We start from the raw sequence: 26,254 nt of genomic DNA, 5'->3' as shown, positions 1-26,254 counted from the left end.
TCGGGATTTTTGGGGTTGTTAAACATGAATATTACATCAGAATCGACCGTCAAGGTTAACCCCTCAAGGTTTACAACAATACGCTTATCAAACAAATTAAAAAGGATAGGAAATAAGTACAACATAGTAACATTTAAAACCATCAACATACTCAGAGCTCAGATCTATCCTGTCCGAAACCAAATCTAAATGCGTCTACAAAATATCCTATGAATGCAACAATTTCTACGTGGGAGAAACTGCATGACAATTAAATGTCAGAATCAACGAACATGGAATTTACGTCAAAAACAGGGATTTCGACAAATCACAGATATGCAAACGTGTTTAGGACAATGAACACAGACCACAGTTGAAAGTTGCATCAAGGATCATGAAGAAAACAGACATAAAAAAGAGAAAAATCAAATCAACAGCCTTCATCCTACTGAATGAACAAAAATGTGTAGCAATTCATCGGCAGAATGCAGCAGACTTTGGTTGCCAATACTTAAACAAGAAGTTAGCAACAAAAACATACCAACAATAGAGGATAGGAGTATGTGAAGCATATATCTCTATCATACACTACACATATGCAACACACAATACATAAAAACACAATTTACAACTTTTTTACCCTAATAACTCATTATTACGACCACTCCCAAACAAAGAATCACATCTTCTTCTTCTTCCTTCTTGTATGTAGGCTTTATTTCTTCTTCAATATTGGCCTCCTAAATTGTTTAAGTTATCGCACCATCTTTTTCTTGGTCTGCCAATACTTCTTCGTCCATTTGGTGACTTATCTCGTGCTATTCGTACTATCCTATCCTCTGCCATTCTACTAATGTGTTCGTTCCACTCCTGTTTCTGTTTTGTGATCCATCCATTTATGTCTTCTACATTGCATGATCTTCTTATGTTTTCGCTTCTCTCCCTATCCAACAGACTTTTCCCTGATATTCGTCGGAGTATTTTCATCACTATTGTTTCTAGTAGTCGTCTCGTTTTAGATGTGTCAGGTCTTGTCTCCGCCGTGTATGTCAATATAGGTTTAATTGCTGCTTTATAGATTCTTGCTTTTGTGTCTTGTCTTAGGTGTTTGTTCTTCCAGATTGTGTCATTAAGAGATCCGTCGCTTTACTTGCTTTTAAGCTTTGGTGTTGTACTTCCTCTTCAACATCTCCGTAACTGGTTATATCTATTCCCAGATATCTAAACCTTGCTTCCTGCTTTATTATTTTCCCATCAATTTCGATTTTACATCGTAGTGGGTATTTAGATGTTGTCATACATTTGGTTTTTCCTGCTGATATTATCATATTGTATTTCTTGGCTGTTGTATTGAAGATGTGTGTTATTCTTTGGAAATCGTCTTCTGTCTCATAACATAACACGCATGCAAACATATTATTGCACAAATACACAGAATATTCAGAATTTGATGTATTATAGGGCATAAAAACATCCACCTTTGTTTCTTTCTAATACACGCCAAAGATGGCTGTTGCCTACAACCACCATAGGCAAAGTACATGCAAATGCAAACGTCAATGTTGACTGTATAGACATAAATACCTAGACTGCGCGCTTCAATCTAAAACTGTGCGACAGAGAAAAATTACGTAATTTCGTAATTTCGGTAATTAGGTATAGACATGTCCTTGTAGTTGGCGGTGGCGGTGGTTGGATGAAAGTGGTATGACATGATCAGTCTGTCTCGGTTTCCTATAGAAATCGAAGTGGTCATTTAATCTGGTAATGATGAGGTCAGGAAAGTTAATTCATTGGGATAACTCTATTTCTATAGTTACCTTAATATTGGGGTGGATTTGATTGATTTTAGAAAGTAATAAATCAGCTGAGTTGGAATTACCTGAAATGAAGACTAAAAAGTCTCCAATATATCGATACTAATGGAGAATTTCAATATTTTTCATGATATGTAGATATGGATTCTAAATGATCCATGAACATGTCAGCAAGGAGAGGGGCTAGACAGCTACCCATGGTTACGCCATCAGGTTGTCTATACTAATTATTATTATTGAATACAAAAAATCTTGAGCCAGACAGAATTGCAATAATTGAATTAATAGTAGTGGACATAGTAATAGAACTAGCTCTTAGAAGAGAGTCTAGCAGATTAATTGATTTGTGTTTTGGGACAGAGATGAGAAGATTGCTAACATCAAATGAAAGCATGGTATGGTAATGTTTGGATGAAGCTGGATTTACTGGAGATTATTGACAAGATGACTAGTGATTTTGACTGAAAAACGAGTGAAGTTCGTCATGTTGTTAATAAGATTAAGTATAAATTTTGAAAGAATGGAAACTGGAGTGTTTATGAAGATGACGACTGGACGAATGGGGATACCCTCTTTGTGTAACTTAGGTAAACCATACAGTCTGGGTATTAATGGATTGCTAGGTATTTTATAATAAGGGGCAAATTGTTCTGAGAAAAATTCTGTAAACGGTTTGAGGCTATCTTTAAGTTTATTGATGAACTTTTTGGAACGATCAGTGGCGTAGCTTAGTGAGGGCGGCAGGGGCGGCACTTTTTAGAGGGCGGCCAAGTTTAACAATAAATAATAAAAATATTTTGTAAATATTTGAACCATTTTATATTTTTATCGCAACTACAAATTCGGACCGATTGAAAGGAGCACGGAATTTTTCATTACTTATTTTGTGACGAATTCGGGGAATTCCTTTTCTTTGAATGATATTTTGTAGCGACTGGCAACAACGTATATACTGACTTGTGGTAATTCCCCGTGTATGACTAACAATCAGCAATAATGACTTCTATTACATACATTGGCAATTATTTTTCTACCCTATACGTTATTCAGTGTGATTTTGGACAAGATTCAAGCTGATGGCCTAGATATAAGCAACTGTAGAGGCCAAGCATATGATAATGCTGCTGTTACGGCTGGAAAGTATTAAGGAGTTCAACAAAGAATTCAAGAAATAAACCCTAAAGCTGAATTCGTACCTTACTCAAATCATTCGTTAAACCTAGTTTGTTTACACGCTGCCTCAGTTGACGTGGATTCAGTAACTTTTTTCGGCACTTTAGAACGTTGCTATTCTTTTTTTTTTCCTCATCGACACATCGTTGGGAAGTTCTGATAGCAGCTACAGGCAAAAGCTTAAAAGGGTTCAAGACACGCGGTGGAGTGCAAAAGACGATGCCGTAAATGTGACATTAGAAAGACATTCTCGTCACTTTGGAAAAACTGACAGAGGCAGGTGAAAGCTTAAATACTAAGACAGATGCAGGTGCTTTACTAGTTTCGATGCAGTCATTTTCCTTTCTTTGTTGTTTGGGCCTGTGGCAACCAGTGCTACATGAAGTGAATAATGCACAAAAATATTTACAAACAAGGGGACTTGACTTGACATAAGATTGTGTGCTCAGAAAGTAAATGCTTTGCAGATGATGTTGACAGAGAAAAGAGAAGAATGGGCAAATGGTGCTGTAGGTTAGGCAAAAAATATGTGTGAAGAACTTGGAATTTCCATAAAATGTCGGAGGCGCATCACAAGAAAGCATATTTTTGATGGCGGAACTAGAGATGTTAACTTGTCTTGTGAAAATGTGTTGAGATGAAAGCTGTTTTCTTTGTTAGATAGAGTTATTGTAGAAATTCGTGAGCGTTTTCAACAGCTACAGAATTTAACGGATAAGTTTGCCTCTTTAACGCCGGCTATATTATTAGATCCAGACAATACTGAATGTAATCTAGACTACGCATCTGACGAAATTGACGAGCAGGATTTTAAGCTGGAAAGACTTCGACTGTGGACTCTCGTTGCTGCTACAGGCAACGAAAATAAATTGATTAATGCAGACTCATTTGAATTATTTAAATTTATTGTTAAATCCAAGCTGGAAGACACTCTGTCTAATATTTTAATATTGTTCCGAATATTTTTCACAGTTGCTATAAGCAATGCCAGCTGTGAGACAAGTTTTTCAAAATTGAAATTGATTAAAAATTATTTCAGATCGACAATGAGTACTCTAAGACTAACTAATTTGGCTATTTTGTCTATTGAGCAGGGGGTGTGTGATGCGATAGACATTGACGGTGCAATAAAAGACTTTACTTTAAAAAAAAAGTAGACGTATACATTTTTAATTGAAGACGGAAGTTTTGTTTTTAATTGTAACAAATACTCATATTACTTTTCAATAAAAATATAACATTATAGTGTCGTTCTAGTTCTAATTAAAAATTGATTTTATTTAATCTTGTCGATCATCAAGGTGTACCGAATCTTAAGTGATAGCCTACCTAAGTTATATCAATGTATGTAATTGGTTAAAGTAAAAGAATTTTTGTATAGAGCTTTTCATCGATTGTCATTTGTTTCGAGCTTCTGTCATATGTTGTATAATCTGTGTATAATATTAATATACACGGATTATACGACATATGACGGAAGCTCGAAACAAATGACTGTGAATGAAAAGCCCTATTAATAAACGTGATTGTAAAACTTTTTTATTTAAAATCTAACCTGTATAATGCAAAATAATGATGACTGTTCTCGCCGAAAAGTTCTCTATAATTAATGTACTCATTTAATGTATAGTATATATTAAGGGGAACGGAGCAAAATGTAAAAAATGCCTTTCTCAAAATTTTCAATGTGTTTTAAACGTAATTTATTTTTTCGAATCCTGAGAAAACTAATAAATATTTTTGAAAAATTTAAACGCAGAAAGAAAGATTACATTATTACCGAGGGCCGAAAGTCCCTGAAAACTTGTATAATGTTTATTTTAATAAGTTACAGGGGTAAAAATAAAAGAAAAAATTTAGTGTGATTTTTAATTGCAAATATTTCATTCAAGAGAAACTTTTTATTTGTTCTAAGGACTTTCAGCCCTCGGTAATAAAGTAGTCTTTCATTCTGCGTTTAAATTTTTCAAAAATACTTATTAGTTTTCTCAGGATTCGAAAAAAAATAATACATTTAAAACACATTGAAAATTTTGACATGCGTCAAAATTTTGCATTTTGCTCCGTTCCCCTTAAATTAAATACCTAAATAAGTGGGCGGCAAAATTGTCTTCCGCCCCGGGAAGCCGCCGATCTTCTGGAAGTGAAACGAAGTTGTTATTAAGGATAAAAATAGAATCTGCACCGCTTCACACATATTGAATATTAAAATTATTTATGAATCCAACGCATTGTTTGTTACTTTTGCCAAAAACAAAATTTTGATCCATTGTTTACCGATGCATTAATTTCTCGGAACAATGTATGTACGTTGTGGTATAAATAAATAGATTTGCAGTATAAATAAATTTGTTTTGTCAGGTAAAATATTATCGCCTTACGTAGCACATCCCTCGCAGTGTCGCATTTCAAAATAAAATATTCATATCACGAAAAAAATTAACGGGATGTGACGTAAACGATTTCGAGTTGTAATCGTGGTTGTAATTAAATGCAAGCCACGATTTCTATTCTAATTGCATATATCCTTTTGTTAAATGATTAAATGATCATAGGGATGTGCGTTTAATGACTTCGATGTGAAATTAATGTGTTCATTCGTCTGTCAACTTGCCTAAATTCCTAATAGACAAGGAGAAAACGGCGGGATCGTTGGAAAAAATATTCCCATGAGATTTTTTTGCATAATCACATTCGTGAGACACCCCAGAATAAGGTTCAAGAAGTCGCCAACGCGAAAAGTGGTCCAATTTTTTTTTTAATTTTTTTAATCAAATTGCAAAAATCATCATTTTCTGCCCGGAGAATTTTTTTTAGATTTTTCGGACCATTCCGGACAGAAAAGGTCTCTTATAATTTTTCTCTAAAGTTGATCTTGTTCGAATTATAAGCAATTTAAAATTTGAAAAACGCGAAAATGGCCATTTTTAAGACTTAATAACTCGGTTAAAAATGATCATTATGAAAGTCAGAAAGTGACTAAATCAAATTTAAAGCCCCCCTTCATGATCCTAAAGAAATTTGTGTCATTAATTTATTACTAAGCTGTTATTTTTAATTATTAATAATGAGTGGTAAGATCGTATTGACGCGGCTGTAAATGTGAGTGCGAGTGAGATGCGCCATTGGACTGCCTGAATGGCATCTCTTTCGCACTTATCATGGACGGCCGCCTAATACGTGTTACGTACAGCTTAGTAATCAAATAATGACAAAAATTTCTTCAGGATCTTCTAGGGGGGGCTTTAAATTTTGATTCAGTTACTTTCTGACTTTCATAGTAACAACTTTTAACCGAGTTATTAAGCCTTGAAAATCCCTATTTTTCGTTTTTTTTTTCAATTTTAAAATGCTTTTACTTCGAAAACTATTAACTTTAGAGAAAAATTATAAGAGACACTTTTTATGTAGAAGGGTCCAAAAAACCTAAAAAAAATTGTTCCGGCCAAAAATATTGATTTTTGCAATTTGATTACAAAAAAAAATTGTTAAAAAAAATTGGACCACTTTTCGCATGGGCGACTTCTTGAATCTTATTCTGGAATGTCTCACGAATGTGATTATGCAAAAAAATCTCATGGGAATATTTTCTCCAAAGAACCCGCCGTTTTCGCCTTGTCTATAAAGATTATATTATTCAGTGAATCATAATTTCTGTCTCAATCGTTAATTACTAATGTTTAGTATTATGATTACTTACAGTTCATATCACTTAATCAATAACTGACCATCTCAGAGATAAGGTAAAAACTAATATCTTATACAGGGTTCGGCAATAGTGCGAGGAAAATTACTCGTTTGTCGTAAGAGATACGAAAAAAATTTATTTAGGTAAAAGTTGGGGCATAGCATAGATAGTACCATAATTTAAAAATATTTCCATATAGATACCACCCGTATTGACAGGGTGACACAAACTTATTTGTTTTAATGGAGCACCCTGTATATTTTTACGTTTTTGGATTCTCCTCGATGTTTTCTTTTGTAAAATATAATGATTTGTAATGTTATACCTGGTAGTTTAAAGGATAATTACGTTGGATACCTCTCTTCCTGTTTCTTGCTGATAGCTTCAAGATTTTCGGGAAAATAGACAACGTGGGAATCCAGAAAATGAAGTTTGACTCTCATGTTACATCCCAGTTTTTTATAATTTTCGATATTTTGGTTACATTTTCTTTGTAGTTCGGCTACTTGTTGTTTCCAAGATACTTCAAATATCTTTACAGAAATCACTCAGACAAAAAAATCTTCCAAGTTGAAGACCTTGTAACACAACTTCCCACAAGTTTAGTAAAGCAAACTAGGTGCTATTCTGCAAAGGAAAAGATAGTACAACGAAGCATACATGTAGCGCGATCAGGGAACGCCAAATTTTACGAAAACCTCCAAAAAAATAAAGGAAGGATGAAAATTTGGGAATAGGTAGTTCAAATTGTCTATTATTATATAAGAAAAAGTTTACAATTCTATATCCCCTCCATTTTACAAAAATTGAAAAATACGGGGTGAAAATTTTTTTCTCGGGGTGAAAAAATATACGTTTAAAATAAGTCCGGAATTGGATAAAATGACTAATTCTAAGTAACTTTTGTTGTATAGAGGTTTTTTACTAAGTCAATATTCGAGTTAGTTGCGAGTGAATGTGTTCTTTTTTAACAAAAAAAAAGTTTTTGGACGGTTTTTCGGAGTTAACTCAAAAAGTAAGTATTTTAGCGAAAAAATATTCTTAGTAAAAATATAGCTTATAAAAAATTGAACAAAATGGTGTATGCGTGAGGTCTGCAGACCCAGTAGAAGCAGAGTTGCAGCTAATGAAATGTAGGTTCTTCTTCGTCAAATTCCAAATCGAATATTTCAATGTGAAATAACCAAAAAACGGAGGACTTTTCGGGAAAAATTAATTACAACTTTTTTAAAATGCTTAAAAAAAGGTTTATTTTTGTTTAAAAAAAAACTTCTAACATTAAAAGTAAGTGAATTACGCTCAAAATGTTGTTGGTCCCTTTTATTTTTTGGTAAAAAAAATGGCGAAAATCACCCCTTAATTAGCTTCTCAAATAAAATTAATCGTTACCGCTTTACAAGTTACTTTACTTATGTATTGTTTATATTAGATATCTATAAGTTTCATTGGTTCAAACTGCTTAGTTTTGAAAAAAATTGGTTTTAAAATAAAACATTTTTTTTAATTTTGAAAAAAATCGTAATTGTTTATGGAATTAACTTAAAAACAATTAGGAATACCAAAAATCTCAAAGAGTAATAAAATATACGTTTTGTTTTTCTGAATATTTTTGATTTTTTGTTTTCTTGTTATACAAAAATTGGTAGACAAAAATGCTATGGCTGTCCAAAATTTGCCTAAACTCGTGATTAGTTACTCGTTCAAGCCATTTTAACTACAGCTTTTTCAAAACGAAGCACTTTGAACCGATGAAACTTACAGATCATATGAATAATACACAGATAAAGTAACTTGTGAAGTGGTAATGTTAAAATATATATGTGATGTTAATTAGGGGGTGATTTTCGCGATTTTTTACCAAAAAATAAAAGGGACCAACAATATTTTGAGCGCAATTCACTTACTTTTAATATTACAAGTTAAAAAAAAACAAAAATAAACCTTTTTTTAAACACTTTAAAAAAGTTAAAATGAATTTTCCCCTAAAAGTGCTCCGTTTTTGGGTTGTTTCACATTGAAATATTCGATTTGGAATTTGACGAAGAAGAACCTACTTTTCATTAGCTGCAACTCTGCTTCTACCGGATCTACAGACCTCATGTATACACCATTTTTTTTTTTCAATTTTTTATGGGCTATATTTTTGCTAAGAATATTTTTTTTGCTGAAATACTTACTTTTTGAGTTATCTCCGAAAAACCATCCAAAAACATGTTTTATTTTGTTAAACATGAACATATTCACTCGCAAATAACTCGAAAAATATTGACTTAGTGAAAAAACTCTATAGAAGAAAAGTTGTTAAGAATTAGTCATTTTATCCAATTCCGGTCTTATTTTGAATGTATTTTTTTCATCTTCGAGAATTGTAAACTTTTTCTTATATAATAAGAGTCAATTTCAACTACCTATTCCCAAATTTTCATCCTTCCTTTATTTTTTTGGGGTCAGATTGTTCTTTGATCGGGCTAATGGTCGGCTTGCGATAAAGCATACTGCGTGGAGCATAGACCTAAACTTTGTTGTGAATGTGACCATCAAAGTGAATAAAATTGAAATACCTGGCTAAGAATGAATATGAGTTCAACAATCAAAAGGTGTTAAAAATACCATTTTGCAGTTAAATTAAGATCAAATATTTTTGATAAAATGTTTCTGGCTTTTTTCGATTTTTTTGAATTTTTTTAATTAATTTTAAATATTTTGAATATTTTTTTTGTATAGCTGCAATTAAGAAAAAGAAAATAAAATGATTAATTTGATTAGTCTTGTGTATTTAATAGTGATTAGAGAGTCTCTGGAAATAATGACATTTATTTTTTTTATATCTTCACAAAAATCATTGGATATCGTCACCCATGTGTGCGATTTGTGTTGAAAAAAAAATTGATGTGAAAAATAGATCTTCCAGGGTTAATAATTATTATGTTTTGTTTCAGTTTTTCGTTAACTTTAATCGACACATTAGATACTCTTGCTATTTTTGGAGATCTCGAAGAATTCGAACACGCTGTCAAATTGGTTATCAAAGATGTTAATTTTGATAACGATGTCGTTGTTTCAGTTTTTGAAACCAACATTAGAGTCGTTGGGTAAGTAAATTACGTTTAAAATATGTAGAATAATACAAAAAATAAAAATCATAAATTTATTTGCTTTTATTCCTATTCTTTTTTTTTTCATTAATTTTCTTTGTTCATATTATCAATTAACGAAAAATCTCTGTCACATAACACATTTGGGTAATTGATGGATTCGACCGTTACTTGATGGAAGTTCATTTTATATAACAATAAAACACTGAAAACGTTTGTTTTCTATACTTCCACAAAATTTATTACAACAATGTGACTACAGCTGTTTCGGCAGAGTGCCTTTCTCAAGTGATTTAGATTACTATGGGTTTGTCTTTTTAAAAGTCTTTAACTGAAGAGGTTGAGGAGTGGGGAGCTGTTTGTCTCGAGTTGGCCATTCAAAATTATATCTGTATTTTTCAATTTATTAATTTCCATAGATTCTAATAAAGATAGCTTAAGGCCTTTATTTTGAATATGCAGAATTTGAAACTGTTCATTAAAAGAATGATTATGATCTAGAATGTGAAGTGCGTATGTAGAAGTGTCTGTTTTTCTATTGTTGAAAGCCCGTTTGTGTTCTGCTATCCATTTGTCAAAGGTTCTGCCAGTTTGACCGATGTAAGTTTTTGGACAGTCACCACTAGTTAGTTTGTAAACACCACTTTATAGTTGTTTTCTGATTTGGGTAACCTGAAGCTAATTGTTTGTTTGTAAATTGTATTTCATTAAAATAACCATTTACAACATGGTAAAAGATATCTCTGAGAATGTTGAAAAAATGAACAAAAGAAGTACGAATAAAAAAAGCTATACGGAATTAGAAGAAACACTACTCCAGAAAACTGGATCAAAATGTTCAAAATGAGTGAGAAGCTAGCATTGTATGGTTTCGACACATAAGATCTCTTCATAAGGCCCAAACAGTGCTGAGAAATGGGCACACGATCATGTTTTTGGTAAATGGTCAGCAAACAGGTCAACTATCGGCAGGATGATTTTTTCATGTTCAAAACTTCGGTTGTGTACATGATATTAATAAAAAGTTGTTTATTTTTAGCGGATTACTGTCAGCACACATCCTGTCGGAATATTTGCAACAAAGAGATGGGATAATGCCTTGGTATAAAGGAGAACTCTTAAACATGGCCAAAGATGTTGGATACCGTTTGTTACCAGCTTTTAATACAACTACCGGAATACCTCATTCTAGGGTAAGTAACGTATAATAAAATAAGAAATTCTACGGTTTTGTTTTGATTAAAATCTGTCTTCCTCCATCCCCCGATAGTACTATTTCTAGGTCTACCTGTTGTCAAGGAGGCTCTGAGGAAGACAGATTTTTACCATTACAACCGTAGTTTCTCGATATCAATTAAAACAATTTATATCGCAGTATGGTTAGAACGCCCTCTAACGGAGAATAAGTGAAATGAATTTCGACTCGATTCAAGTTCTCTGTTTACCCAGGTATAACCATACCAACAGGCACCGCTAGGAAAACATTCCACTTTGCAGTTCAGAGAACCCGTACGAAACGAGTCTGTGTACTCTATACAGAGTATGGCATTAGTAAAATAATTTTAATCAAAACGAAACCGTAGATTTTCTTATTTTACTAATGCCATACTCTGTATAGGGTACACAGACTCGTTTCGTACGGGTTCTCTGAACTGCAAAGTGGAATGTTTTCCTAGCGGTGCCTGTTGTATGGTTATACCTGGGTAAACAGAGAACTTGAATCGAGTCGAAATTCATTTAACATAATATAATACAAAAATGAATAACCATTTTCAATTTCGTTGCAAAACGAAAATACAGCCGAACCATATTCTAGTCCAATCAGAGAGTGCTGCAAGCACCTCTACCGGTTTCGAAACTTATTAGTCTCTCATCAGGAGGCACATATGCTGCTCTCCCTGATCCAACCAAAACAAACCCCAGCGTGCAGTCCCGGATTGCAACGAACGAAATGGCATAGATGCCCTAGCGGCAACTGCTACCAAAAAGACTCAGTTTTCACTCTAATGGCATATAAAACAACATAATGCTATTCTACATCCCACCAGAAAATTGAGTCTTTTTTTATAATATAATACATTCACCGGCATGAAAAACGGGCACCTCTTTAATTTTTGACAAATTGTCGAAACACACTTTATTTTTTATTCTGTTGTATATGCCACTAGGTCTGGATCCCGCGTATGAAAAAAAAGTTGATTAATAGCAAGCTGAAAATTTGTTAATAGCTTAAGGGTATCTAGTCGAATAAACTTTGATATATGAGAACACTGAAACAGGGGTAGTTTTAATTGTGGAACAGGTTAAAAATTTGGAACGGTCACAGCACGAAAACGGCACATTTATTTTGTCCGACAGAACAGACTTAAACTCTCCGAACAGAGATTAAACTCTCATGAAAAAATCAGACTGCTATTTACTACCTGTCATAATTCCTGTCATTTGACATATTCTACATGTTCCACTCATTAAAACGCCCATTTGGTGATAAATAGCAGTCTGATTTTTGCATGAGAGTTTAATCTCTGTTCGAAGAGTTTAAGTCTGTTCTGTCGGACAAAATAAATGTGCCGTTTTCGTGCTGTGACCGTTCCAAATTTTTAACCTGTTCCACAATTAAAACTACCCCTGTTCCAGTGTTCACACATATCAAAGTTTATTCGACTAGACACCCTTAAGCTATTAACAAATTTTCAGCTTGCTATTAATCAACTTTTTTTTCATACGCGGGATCCAGACCTACACCCTCTAAACAACAAATTACAGAAATGTGTTTCTGGAAGATAAAGGTATTGTCAAATATTTCAGCGTTCATTACAGAAACACGCAGTGCTGTCTAGTTCCTGCATCTAAAGTAAATGACACTATACCGGGTGGTGAATCGGAAAACGGGCCATAGGAAACTCAATGTAAAATTCTAAACTGTTGAATTCCTGCTTCCCTATCTATTTTACATCAAAAGTCATGAGAAGTTATTTGTAGAGGATTGAAATCTGTATTAAAAACAGAAGTTACAATTGTTCTACGATTTAAACACATTCCAAAATTTTGAAAAATATAATGTATTTACCGCAGTAGGTATGTGTGGGTATGTTAGGCCACACGTTACTATTTAACTGACAGTGAGCACATTATTCAGGAAAGCAACGGGAAACTACCTGATTATAACTTCCCTAGTAACTCATGATGACAGATGTTAATAATGTAAATATATTTACTAATCATGGGACTCGGAATCCAAGATTCGGCGTGGGAAACAGCAGGGTTTCCCCAGTCGTCAGCAAGCGAATTCCCTGTAATTCATCAAATTTGGTAATAGATAAGGAATGTTTAATAGCGACTTGGAATATTACAAGTATGTTTGAGTCTGGAAAGATTCACAATACGATCAAGGAAATGCGAAGGTTAAATATAAATATCTTAGGTATAAGCGAGATGAGGTGGCCGGGTTCTGGCCATATAACGATAGATAATTATGAAATTTACTACTCTGGTGAAGAAGGTCCGCAACATAGAAATGGCGTGGCATTTATTTTAGAACAAAATGTCGCAAAATCAGTAAAAAAATATCGTGCTATACTCAGATAGGTTAATAATGTTACAAATAAAAACAAATCGTACAGACTTAAACATCATTCAGGTATATGCACCTACACAACAATATGACGATGAAGTTGTCGAAAGCTTTTATTCAGATCTAGACTATTTATTATCACTCACAGGAAGCCAAGATATAAACATTGTATTGGGGGATTTCAATGCCAAGGTTGGAAGAGGTAGTGAAGAAGATGTCGTTGGCAAGTTTGGTTTAGGAACGAGAAACGACCGTGGAGATAGAATGATTAGATTTTGTGTAGAAAAACAATTAGTAATTTCCAACACTTTTTTTGACTTGCCTAAGCGACGACTTTACACCTGGAAATCTCCTATGGACACTTACGGAAGAATAGTAAGAAATCAAATTGATTATATCTGTATATCAAAAAGATATAGAAATGCTATCTTGTCCTCCAAAACATATCCAGGAGCGGATGTACCCTCCAACCACAACTTACTAGCAGCTAAAGTATTACTTAAATTTAAAAAGATTAAAAAACCCAAAATATCTCCTAGGATCAGCAAAGATAAACTTTCAAATGCGGAAGTGAAAGAAATAGTAACCGATAAATTAGAAGATCAGTTTCAGAAATTGGGAAATAAAAATTCAGAAGAACAATTATGGGAGTCATGCAAAGAAACATTGGAAAAAGTCCAAGAAGACCATCTAATGGAAAATCAGCGTAGGAATAAGCAACAGTGGATGACAGAAGAGATATTGAATTTAATGGATGCAAGAAGGAAATATAAGAATGCTAATCTGACAGAATACAAAAAGCTAAACAGTATGATTCGAAGAAAAATAAGATCAGCTAAATCAGAGTGGCATAAACAACAATGTAAAGAAATTGAGAACTACGAGCGTATCTATGACGCATCCAATATGCACAAAAAACTGAAAGAAGTTGCAGGACTGAATAAAAAATGTAATCCTCCACTAATCGAAGATAAAAACGGAAAAATTATAATCGATATCGAAGGTCAACTAATACGATGGACAGAATATATAAAGGAATTATTCGATGATGAAAGAAGCGAACTAGAAACGCTAAATGACATAAGCGGTCCTCCAATATCTAAGGAAGAAGTGCAATACGCTATAAAGAACGCAAAAAACGGGAAGGCGATCGGACCAGATGGGATTTACGTAGAAACACTAAAGCTTTTAGGTGTCGAGGGCATTAAGATACTTACGAAATTGTTCAACTTAATCTATGAAAGCGGAAAAATTCCTAAAGATTGGCTTAAATCCTCATTTGTTGTACTACCAAAAAAACACAGAGCCACAAAATGCAGCGACTATCGCACCATCAGCCTAATGAGTCATGTATTGAAAACGTTTCTTAGAATCATTCATCAAAGAACATATAGAAAAATTGAGGAAAGAATCTCAAGTACTCAATTCGGTTTTCGCTGTGGCCTTGGAACGCGTGATGCACTATTCGCAACCCAAGTTCTAATTCAGAGATGCAGAGATGTAAATCATGACGTTTTCATGCGCGCGATTGATTTTGAAAAGGCCTTTGATAAAGTTCGCCATGAAAAAATGCTACATATTCTCAAAACTACCGGTCTGGACGGTAGGGACATTAGAATAATCGCAAATTTGTATTGGGGCCAGGCTGCATGTATTAGGGTTGCGAATCAGTGCTCTGAAGAAGTAAAAATCAAGCGCGGAGTTCGACAAGGCTGTATATTGTCACCAATGTTGTTTAATCTTTACGCTGAAACAATCTTAAATGAAGTCTTGGAAAACGCAAAAGAGGGAATACTCATTAATGGTATGCTTATGAACAATATCAGATACGCAGATGACACCTTGTTGCTGACTGGATCAATTGAACATCTTCAAGCGTTATTGAATCGAATGGTGGCATTCTGCGCGATATATGGACTCAAACTCAACGCAAGAAAAACAAAGTTTATGGTTATTAGTAAACAGGCAGCCGTAAATAATAATAACTATAACGTAACAATCGGTAATGACTCAATTGAACGAGTAAGTAATCTTGTATATCTGGGTACTCATATTAATGAAAGCTGGAACCCTAGTACAGAAATAAAAAGTAGAATTGCCAAAGCAAGAACAAGTTTTATGAAATTTAAGAAAATCCTGTGCAGTCATGATCTAAATTTGGAACTTCGCATAAGAATGGTCCGATGTTATATATTCCCAGTACTACTTTACGGGGTTGAAGCATGGACACTGACAGAATCGCTTTTAAAAAACCTAGAAGCATTTGAAATGTGGGTCTACCGCCGTATTCTGAAGATCAGTTGGGTAGAAAGAGTCACAAACGAAAGGGTTTTGCAACGTTTGAATAAAAGTTGCGAAGTAGTGAACACGGTTAAAAGGCGCAAATTGGAATACTTTGGTCATATAATGCGTCACCCAGAAAAATATGACATACTTCACCTTGTCATGCAAGGTAAAATAATGGGAAAAAGAAGTGTGGGCCGCCGTACAACTTCTTGGCTTAAAAACCTACGCCAATGGTTTGGGAAAACTAGCACTGAACTATTTCGTGCGGCTGTAAATAAGACAATGATTGTTAATATGCTGCACAACATGAGAGCCAACGATCGACAAGCGGTCTCGGCACCTTAAGAAGAAGAAGAGCACATTATTGACTGAAGAAAATATCTTTATTATTAATACTTTCTCCTTAACTAAGGGTATCTTATCAACTTTATTGTGTTTTAAACAAAAAATGATAAAATAATTTAAAAAATTGACAGTTCTAATTGTTAATATAATAAATTCATTGTCAACAAATGCAATCTTATACACATTATTGTATTGTGTGTGGCCTAGCTTTGGCGTATTACTCTGAAAATTGTATTATATTTTTACAAAATTTTGAATAATTATTGTTCATAGAACAATATTAACAGTTGTTTTCAATAGAGATTTCAATTCTCTACAAATAGTTTCTGATGACTTTTGATGTAAAATAATTAGGGAAGCAGGAATTTAACAGCTTAGAATTTTACATTGAGTTTCCTATGGCCCGCTTTCCAATTCACCACCCGGTATACTAATGCTATTCTGTTTTATAGTAAGGTTGGTTGCTTAAAACCCAGTCAAATCAAAGTTTAGGAGAAAAAAATTTTTTTTTCTATGAAAGTATCGGTTTAGTTTTACGGAATTATTGTTTAAACATTAATTAAAACGTCAAAATTGTCAAAAAAAAATAGTCTTTTAAATCCATTTAAAAAGTAGTCGCCATCGAAGTTTTTATTTTTTTTTTCTTAAAAGTTCTTTAAAAAGACTTCTTTTTAAACGTTATAAATAAACAAAATGAAAAATCTCAGATGCAGAATTCACCATTATAATAAAAATTAAAATGGTAAATAGTTATTTAAATCTGAAACTTTTCATGTTGAAAGTTCTTTCTGGTACATCCTTGATCTGCGACTTTTACAATTTATAAGACAGCAGACGACGAATATAGAAAACAAAAAGTACTCACTATGTGACTACGCAGTCACATTCCGTTTTCATTCATCTAGGAAAAGGACAGAAAGAAACTTCCTAGTACTCAAATCTGAGTAAATATAGAAAAGTAAAAGATGGTTTTGCTTGCTTTTGATTCAGAGGGATGCACAATCGCTGGACAGCTGTTTCTGCCATTGCAGGCTTCCTCAACAGCGCTAGCGTGCACACCTCTGAACTCTGAATCGAAAACCAGCTAGCCCATCTATTTAAGGGAAATTTCAAAGATCATTGAAATTTCCGGGCACGCCAGGTTTTCTCAACACGACTCTACCTTATCGGCAGAGTTTACGAGAAGTGTACGGTAAATTGAAGCTGTAATTACAAAAAAAGAAATATGTATGTAAAATCAATGGGAAAATCCCAGTAGCTGGCTGTATACCATAGTTAAAAAAACCATAGAGAAGTAAAAACTTCCTTTGTATAATGGTATAAAAAAGTTTTATTAAAAAACATTAAAAGTCCTCCAAAAGGATTTGCAAAACGTTTTCAATCTGGATCAGATCATCCTCAGTGCCTAGAACGAAGTATTTCCACGTTAGAATGAATGCAAAAGGTTAAAATTGTGACTAGGTTAAAGAAAAATGTGGCAATACTTACGTTCTGCTTAGTACAAGAAACTAGCAACTTTTTGAAAAAGGTTACATCGAGAATTATGGTTTACATAATAATTATATGGTATTTATAGCGACTCCAAGTCGATGTTACAAGATGAAATGTGTTAGGAGTGCTCAAAGGGCAACATGGTTCCCCGCTCGATAAGAACTTGTGGTTCTTGCCAGTTCAATGGACACAGACCAACAAAAGTGAAGGAGATGACAATCCAATTATCAGACCGAAGTGACATGACAAGACAGGTAGTCAGTTTTCGGTTATGAATTTCAAATTATTAGTGTTGTTTAAAATTTGGATTATATATTAGTAACTGTATAAAAGTGAAATTTAAATTACAATAAATTAAATTTTATTGTAAAAGTCTAAAAGGCAACTCTCTACTCTCTGTTACAGAAAGAACTGTTGTTGGTATTAGGTTGATAAAATACTAGTCATAGTAGAGTCAATGACGTCATTGGTGATAAATTTTGAGAAAGAAGACGAAAATTTGATTTAGTTTGAAAGAAAAGAGAAGAAAAATTAGTTCTATGTGCACAACTTATGTAGGTACCAAGATAAGGTGTATATTCATGTTGTAAAAAAAATAACAAGAGTAATGTTGGTTGCCTATTATTGTGGTTGTAATGGTTATTGGCAAATTGGTAATAACAATGGCAATGAAATTTGCCAATAACCATTACAACCACAATAATAGGCAACCAACATTACTCTTGTTATTTTTACAACATGAATATACACCTTATCTTGGTACCTACATAAGTTGTGCACATAGAACTAATTTTTCTTCTCTTTTCTTTCAAACTAAATCAAATTTTCGCTTCTTTCTCAAAATTTATCACCAATGACGTCATTGACTCTACTATGACTAGTATTTTATCAACCTAATACCAACAACAGTTCTTTCTGTAACAGAGAGTAGAGAGTTGCCTTTTAGACTTTTACAATAAAATCTAATTTATTATAATTTAAATTTCACTTTTATACAGTTACTAATATATAATCCAAATTTTAAACAACACTAATAATTTGAAATTCATAACCAAAAACTGACTACCTGTCTTGTCATGTCACTTCGGTCTGATAATTGGATTGTCATCTCCTTCACTTTTGTTGGTCTGTGTCCATTGAACTGGCAAGAACCATTAGTTCTTATCGAGCGGGGAACCATGTTGCCCTTTGAGCACTCCTAACACAATTCATCTTGTAACATCGACTTGGAGTCGCTATAAATACCATATAATTATTATGTAAACCATAATTCTCGATGTAACCTTTTTCAAAAAGTTGCTAGTTTCTTGTACTAAGCAGAACGTAAATATTGCCACATTTTTCTTTAACCTAGTCACAATTTTAACCTTTTGCATTCATTCTAACGTGGAAATACTTCGTTCTAGGCACTGAGGATGATCTGATCCAGATTGAAAACGTTTTGCAAATCCTTTTGGAGGACTTTTAATGTTTTTTAATAAAACTTTTTTATACCATTATACAAAGGAAGTTTTTACTTCTGTATGGTTTTTTTAAATATGTATGTCTTTGTACTCACTTTATAACGCTCAAAAAATTATGGGATCTGGAATTCAATGCATATTTCTTTGTATAATTCTCGTATCAAGGTTACGCGTGAAGTTAGTCGTATTGATGAGAGTTGAGAAAACGTGGGCGACCCGAAATCTCTATTGGGACGCAATCCAGCGACATCTCTTAAACAAAATGAAAAGTCTCAGATGCAGAATTCACCATTATAATGAAAATTAAAATGGTAAATAGTTATTTAAATCTGAAACTTTTCTTGTTGAAAGTTCTTGTTTAAGAGATGTCGCTGGATTGCGTCCCAATGGGGATTTCAATGATCTTTGAAATTTCCCTTAAATAGATGGGCCAGCTGGTTTTCGATTCAGAGGTGTGCACGCTAGCGCTGTTGAGGAAGCCTGCAATGGCGGAAACAGCTGTCCAGCGATTGTGCATCCCTCTGAATCAAAAGCAAGCAAAACCATCTTTTACTTTTCTATATTTACTCAGATTTGAGTACTAGGAAGTTTCTCTATGTCCTTTTCCTAGACGAATGAAAACGGAATGTGACTGCGTAGTCACATAGTGAGTCCTTTTTGTTTTCTATATTCGTCGTCTGCTGTCTTATACTCTGGGCTAATTAGCAAAATACAAGGAAAAGTTATTTACCAGCAATTTTATTGCTGGAATCGAATATTATTATTGTATGTATTAATAATATAGATATGCAAAGTCCGCAGATAGTGTGCTACTTTTTTTATAAACAAAATGGCGCCCGAAAATCGTGTTTTTTTCAATTTTTGCTCTATAACTCCAAAGATTTCAACTTAGACCATAAACACCCAAATAAATATTCACCGCAATTCAATTCTGCATAGAGACGTGTTTTTTCCGATTTACTTCGACGAAAACTTTCCCCGGAAAAAGCGGGTTTTTCCAACAAAATCTTTAATTTTCAACTAAACTTTTAGATAAGTAGTTGTTAATCAATAATTAAATAACTTGGTAACGAAAGCCCTTTCCGTATATATTATAATTCCAGAAGTCTATGGAAATTGAATGAACAGTTTAGCAACAATTAAAATGTTAATTAAAAATTTACGGTCGCTACAATAACGACAATAATTATGATGCATAAGAATAACTATGATTTTTTCATAAAAAGACACTATACCTATCTAATGTACCTACTTTACATAATTGAAATTGGACTATTTAAGCGGCCTCAGGAATATTTTAAAATTATGAACATTTTTTTGGTTTATAAACAAATAGAATATCTCGGGAAATATTAAACTAAATTAAATTGTGAAAACGGTATTCGAAAGACAGCGACAGGACGCTTCTTTTAAAAGAAAAAACGTTTAATTATGACGAGTGGTTCCTGAGATACAACCGGTCAAATTTGACCGGAATTTACGGCAAAGATATAAACAATAGGATCATAATTTTCAAACCATCACCTTTTTATTTTTGTCCTCTTTCTCCACACCAATTTTCATATCTTTAAAATCCTCATAACATATATTATTATAATAAAAACTATGGATAATACGTGTGAAAATTGCCAAAAATAGCTAAATTCCAATCAAAAATTAGGTTGGAGAAAATGTAACCCTCAAAGTTCAAAATCGGTATACGTTAACAAAATGCATTTTCTCGGCTTCCCATGGAGCAATTTCCTTCATTCTTTTTTTGTTTCCTAATAACTCGAGTAGAGCCATCGAACTAACGCATTATTAAATGTCAAACTTGCTTTTGTTTTGTTATAATAGATTAATTTATTTATAAGAACAGAAAATTACATATATTTTCCAGTTGTAGGCTTTATTTTAGATAAAGTTACTACAAGTGTACCTTTTAAAGTTAAAAACATAAATATTCTCATTTGAAAGCTGTATAATTATTTAAACAATTTTTATTTAAACAAATTAAAATATTGTGTTATAATAAATAAATTAATTTATTATAACAGAACAAAAGCAAGTTTGACATTTAATAATGCGTTAGTTCGATGGCTCTACTCGAGTTATGTACTTGGGAACAAAAAAAGAATGAAGGAAATAATTGCTCCATGGGAAGCCGAGAAAATGCATTTTTTTAACGTATACCGATTTTGAACTTTGAGGGTTACATTTTCTCCAACCTAATTTTTGATTGGAATTTTGCTATTTTTGGCAATTTTCACACGTATTATCGATAGTTTTTATTATAATAATATATGTTATGAGGATTTTAAAGATATGAAAATTGGTGTGGAGAAAGAGGACAAAAATAAAAAGGTGATGGTTTGAAAATTATGATCCTATTGTTTATATCTTTGCCGTAAATTTCGGTCAACTTTGACCGGTTGTATCTCAGGAACTACTCGTCATAATTAAACGTTTTTTCTTTTAAAAGAAGCGTCCTGCCGCTGTCTTTCGAATACCGTTTTCACAATTTAATTTAGTTTAATATTTCCCGAGATATTCTATTTGTTTATAAGCCAAAAAATTGTTTATAATTTTAAAATATTCCTGAGGCCGCTTAAATAGTCCAATTTCAATTCTGTAAAGTACATTAGATAGGTATAGTGTCTTTTTATGAAAAAATAAGAGTTATTCTTATGCATCATAATAATTATTGTCGTTATTATAGCGACCGTAAATTTTTAATTAACATTTCAATTGTTGCTAAACTGTTCATTCAATTTCCATAGACTTCTGGAATTATAATATATACGGAAAGGGCTTTTACGTTACCAAGTTATTTAATTATTGATTAACAACTACTTATCTAAAAGTTTAGTTTAAAATTAAAGATTTTGTTGGAAAAACCAGCTTTTTCCGAGGAAAGTTTTCGTCGAAGTAAATCGGAAAAAACACGTCTCTATGCAGAATTTAATTGCGGTGAATTTTTATTTGGGTGTTTTTGGTCTAAAGTTAAAATCGTTGGAGTTATAGAGCAAAAGTTAAAAAAAAACACGATTTTCGGGCGCCATTTTGTTTATAAAAAAAGTAGCACACTATCTGCGGACTTTGCATATCTATATTATTAATATATACAATCACTGTAGTGTTTTTTTTACTTGTTCTATTCTGTTTAGTTTTAGTACTTAATATAGGAATGAGTTTTTAGCAGTAGTAAGCACTCTTTTAATGTAATAACAATTATTTTGTGTATTAAAGGAGGTTAAATAAATAAATAAGATTCGATTCCAGCAATAAAATTGCTGGTAAATAACTTTTCCCAAAAATGGCCTATTCTCCGATAATCAGCCCAGACTATTATAAATTGTAAAAGTCGCAGATTAAGGAAGTACCAGAAAAAACTTTCAACAAGAAAAGTTTCAGATTTAAATAATTATTTATCATTTTAATTTTTATTATAATGGTGAATTCTGCATCTGAGACTTTTCATTTTGATTAAGAGATGTCGCTGGATTGCGTGCCAATGGGGATATCAATGATCTTTGAAGTTTCCCTTAAATAGATGGGCTAGTTGGTTTTCGATTCAGAGGTGTGCACGCTAGCGCTGTTGAGGAAGCCTGACATGGCAGAAACAGTTGTCCAGCGATTGTGCATCTCTCTGAATCAAAAGCAAGCAAAATCATATTTTACTTTACTGTTATAAATAAAGTTTTATATACAATTTGTTTAAATAATTTCAAACATAATTAGTTTGCGAGTTTCTAGTTGTTTTTTAAAAAGTCGATTTTCGCAATAAAAAATGCACATTATTATATTAACAATGTTTCACTAATTGACATATTTAAATCTTTTAATAAAGCTGCTGTTGATTGAGACAGTCAAGTATTAAAATGAATCGACATATTGTATCTCTGTGTTCTTTTTTAACGCTGTTTAATATCAAGGTATCCTTTTTTCTAGGTAAATATGAAATACGGATTGAAAAGCGATCGACTGGAATCCGCTAGGGAAACATGCACTGCTTGCGCGGGATCCATGATATTAGAGATGGCAGCACTGTCACGGTTAACCGGAGAACCCATATTCGAAATGAAAGCCCAAAAAGCTATGGATGAGCTGTGGAAGATGCGTCATCGTAGCTCTGATCTCATGGGTAAGCTCAACACACCATAATAAATTAATCAAACAACCTACTACTGATGTAATTTGTCGACTAGATAAGATAAGCGTGCATTGGTTGAGTTGTTCGTAGAAGCATTCTTTGACTGAGTCACTTTATTAAAATTACTTCAAATTTATGTCAAACTTTTCAAAAATAAGTATCAAACTGGATCTTTTTCGCTCATTGTTAAGTTTCATAGCAAGTTTGCTTAATAGTTCTTTTTGATGAACCCCACGGAGCATTATGAGCCCCATTTACGATTATCTACTAGCTACTACTACATAACGTTCTCCACCATTTTCCGACTTCCAATCGCCACTTCGCCCAGTTGTTCCATAGGTCCTCTTCTATGTTTATTTATCTCAACTCTTTGTCTATTCCTTCGCTTCAACTTCCCCTCGAGACACTCGTGGCCCAAGATGGTTGTTAAAGTTTTCGCCATGTTCCCAGAGGTTATCTACTAACATCGGCGTTAAGCCTTCCTAATTTCACTACCTTAGAATGTAGATTGAATTACAATTACAACCATTGTTTGGTTCTGGGGCTAGTTAGCAAGTATATGAGTTCACTGATGATGGACTGATAGGTCCGAAAACGTTCGTTCTGAACATATTTTATACAATCCATTGAGATTTTTTAGGATTTTATTAAATTATACCTGTTACTAGAAGTTGTTTTACTTCGATGTTAGAGTTTATTTAACTATATGGTATACGGCCAACCCAGGGAACTATCCCTTTTTAGACTATTGTCTGATTTAACGAAAAAATGTGGTCAACAATGGATCGACCCGTACGAATTCCTGTTTGTTCTTCTGCTTCAGAATCTAAATATTCTTTCTTTATCAGCAAATTTCTAAAAATCCGTAAGAAGATGATAAGATTATAACTATATAGAATGAAGCTTCACTATAACTTCAGCCATACTTCACAAGTGCAAAAATTAGTTAAGACACATCAATCAACGTTAAGACTCAGAACAATGGAAGGAGGTGATGATTGTAAATACCTGGAATAACTTGGCGAGGTGGAATAGTAATGGTAAGAAATAGAAGGTTATGGAGGACATTTAAAAAGTCTTTTTTATCTGCTATAGTCTTTTTACTACAAAAGCAAGATTACGTAGGTCGAAATTTCTGACGTCAGAGCACTGCCAAATCATTAGAATGTGACTTTTCATCATGGCCGCGTTAATGTCATTACTTGTCAGATATTTTCTTTGTTTTTGTTTACTGTACAAATAATATCTCTAATATTCTTTATTCTAATTGAAGGGTATACGAGAAAAACCGGCTAAGTCCATTTTTGTAGAAATTGTTAATTTACGCCATCTTGTAGTAAATTCCAGTTTGCATCTTCTGAAACCTTTAAACAAGGCAATAACAAGACCTAACGAAGACGCTAGAGTAGAAGAAAAGGAAAAGTACTATGAGTCTCTAGATGAAACAATCACACAAATAGGCATTACTCGAGAAATTGTGATTTTTGGAGACCTTAACGCCAGACCGGGCAGCAAACAAAACAATAAAGTTACAGGACCTTTCGGTGAAAATGTGTTAAACGATAATGGTAACCGACTGATCGAAGTATGCCAACGAAACTCACTCAGAATCACTAATGGATACTACAAACATAAAGATATTCACACATATACATGGACACAATACACCAGAAACCTTAGATCCATAATTGACTATATGATCATTAAACAAAAAACACAGCTCAAAGTGAATGACATAAGAGTATACAGAGGAGCCGAATGTGGTAGCGATCATCACCTACTTAAAACAAAAATATACATACCTACGTTTAGAAATAATAACCGTCAACAAAATGGGGCAACAAATGACGAAGAACTAACAAATATTGATATACCACACTACAATATTAATAGCTTGGAAAATAAAAGCACACAATATTTATACAAAAGAAGATTGGATCAAGCTCTTCCTGCAGAATACGAACAAGAAACAACGGAATATCTTTACAGAAAAATAGTAGATGGAATACACAAAGCGGCACAAGAATCTTTAGGTATCACAAGGAAAAAGCCAGAAGTTAGAAATTACTGGTGGAATGATCAGCTAGAAGAAATGAAAAAACATAAACAGGAAGTATACCATAAATGGCTAAATGACAGAGAAAATGAGAATAAAAAAACTGAATATCGGCAAGCACGTGACAAATTCAAAACCGAAGTCATAAACGCCAAAAATCAAAAATGGGAAGACAAATGTCAGGAGTTGGACACATACATCGGAGGGAGAAAATGTAGAGAAGCCTGGAGATTTATAAAGAAAGTAAGAACCAACAAAATAGAAGAAACTGTGATAAACCCTATAACAACAACGAAATGGGAAAAACATTACAAATCACTATTGGTAGAAAACAGACCAGAATACAGAACCACATCACACAATGTAGTCGAGGTCACAGGACAGCCAATTTATATAAACGAAGAACAGACCAAAAAAGCAATATCCTTATTAAAAAACGGCCGAGCCCCAGGGCCGGAAGGAATACCTGCAGAGCTACTTAAAAATGGTACTGACAAATTAGCTAAAATAATAACAACATTAATGAATAGATTTTTAAATGGAGAACCGGTACCACAGACATGGAAAGAAGGATGGATAACATATATACATAAGATAGGTAGTAAACAAGATCCAAATAACTACAGAGGTACAACACTACAGAGAGTAAGTACACTACTACAGAGGTACACTAGTAAAGTTCACCAAGAATAGCTGAAAGTCTGAAATTCTAACTGCCTGCGCGAACAATGAAGTGAGAACGCACTCGGAAGGAAAAAGATAGCCTGTACGCGCGGGTGAACTTTAAAATATAGGTACAATCGGAGACACAAATATAGAAACGTAAAGTTTGAATAGTTTCTAATAGGTCCCGTACACAATTATTATTACTGTCATTACTTTTCTTCAGTATATTTGTAGTATTTTTTTACAAAGTGATATGTAATAAAATAGATCCAACAAAAACCGCTTGTGTTGCTATAAATTATGGCATTATAAACCAAAAATTATATTTTTATATTGACTATTTATACTTTATATTGCCATTATATTGACCAAAAGGTTTCGGAGAAAAAGGGCGTAAGCAGTAGGGTAATAAAGTAGTAATAAAATCGTCTATTGCAATACTAAATAGAAATTAGATGTTCGGTCCCGGTGAAGCATAAATATGGTGTC

General features: G+C 33.2%; 1 protein-coding gene across 1 annotated transcript in view; it reads left to right on the top strand.

Moving 5' to 3' along the window:
* The window catches only part of LOC114339713 (ER degradation-enhancing alpha-mannosidase-like protein 3), a 147,541-nt gene that overhangs the window by 83,186 nt on the left and 38,101 nt on the right, over positions 1-26,254 (top strand). Inside the window, exons 3-5 of the mRNA XM_050662698.1 lie at positions 9,597-9,749; positions 10,792-10,945; positions 22,842-23,034. Of these exons, the coding sequence (XP_050518655.1) occupies positions 9,597-9,749; positions 10,792-10,945; positions 22,842-23,034 (500 nt within the window). The remainder of the gene's footprint in view (positions 1-9,596; positions 9,750-10,791; positions 10,946-22,841; positions 23,035-26,254) is intronic.

This window comes from Diabrotica virgifera, chromosome 9 (genome assembly GCF_917563875.1).
Source record: "Diabrotica virgifera virgifera chromosome 9, PGI_DIABVI_V3a".
NCBI classification, from domain to species: domain Eukaryota; kingdom Metazoa; phylum Arthropoda; class Insecta; order Coleoptera; family Chrysomelidae; genus Diabrotica; species Diabrotica virgifera.
The sequence above is the reverse complement of the archived record's forward strand: the minus strand, read 5'-3'. Positions and strand labels throughout refer to the sequence as shown.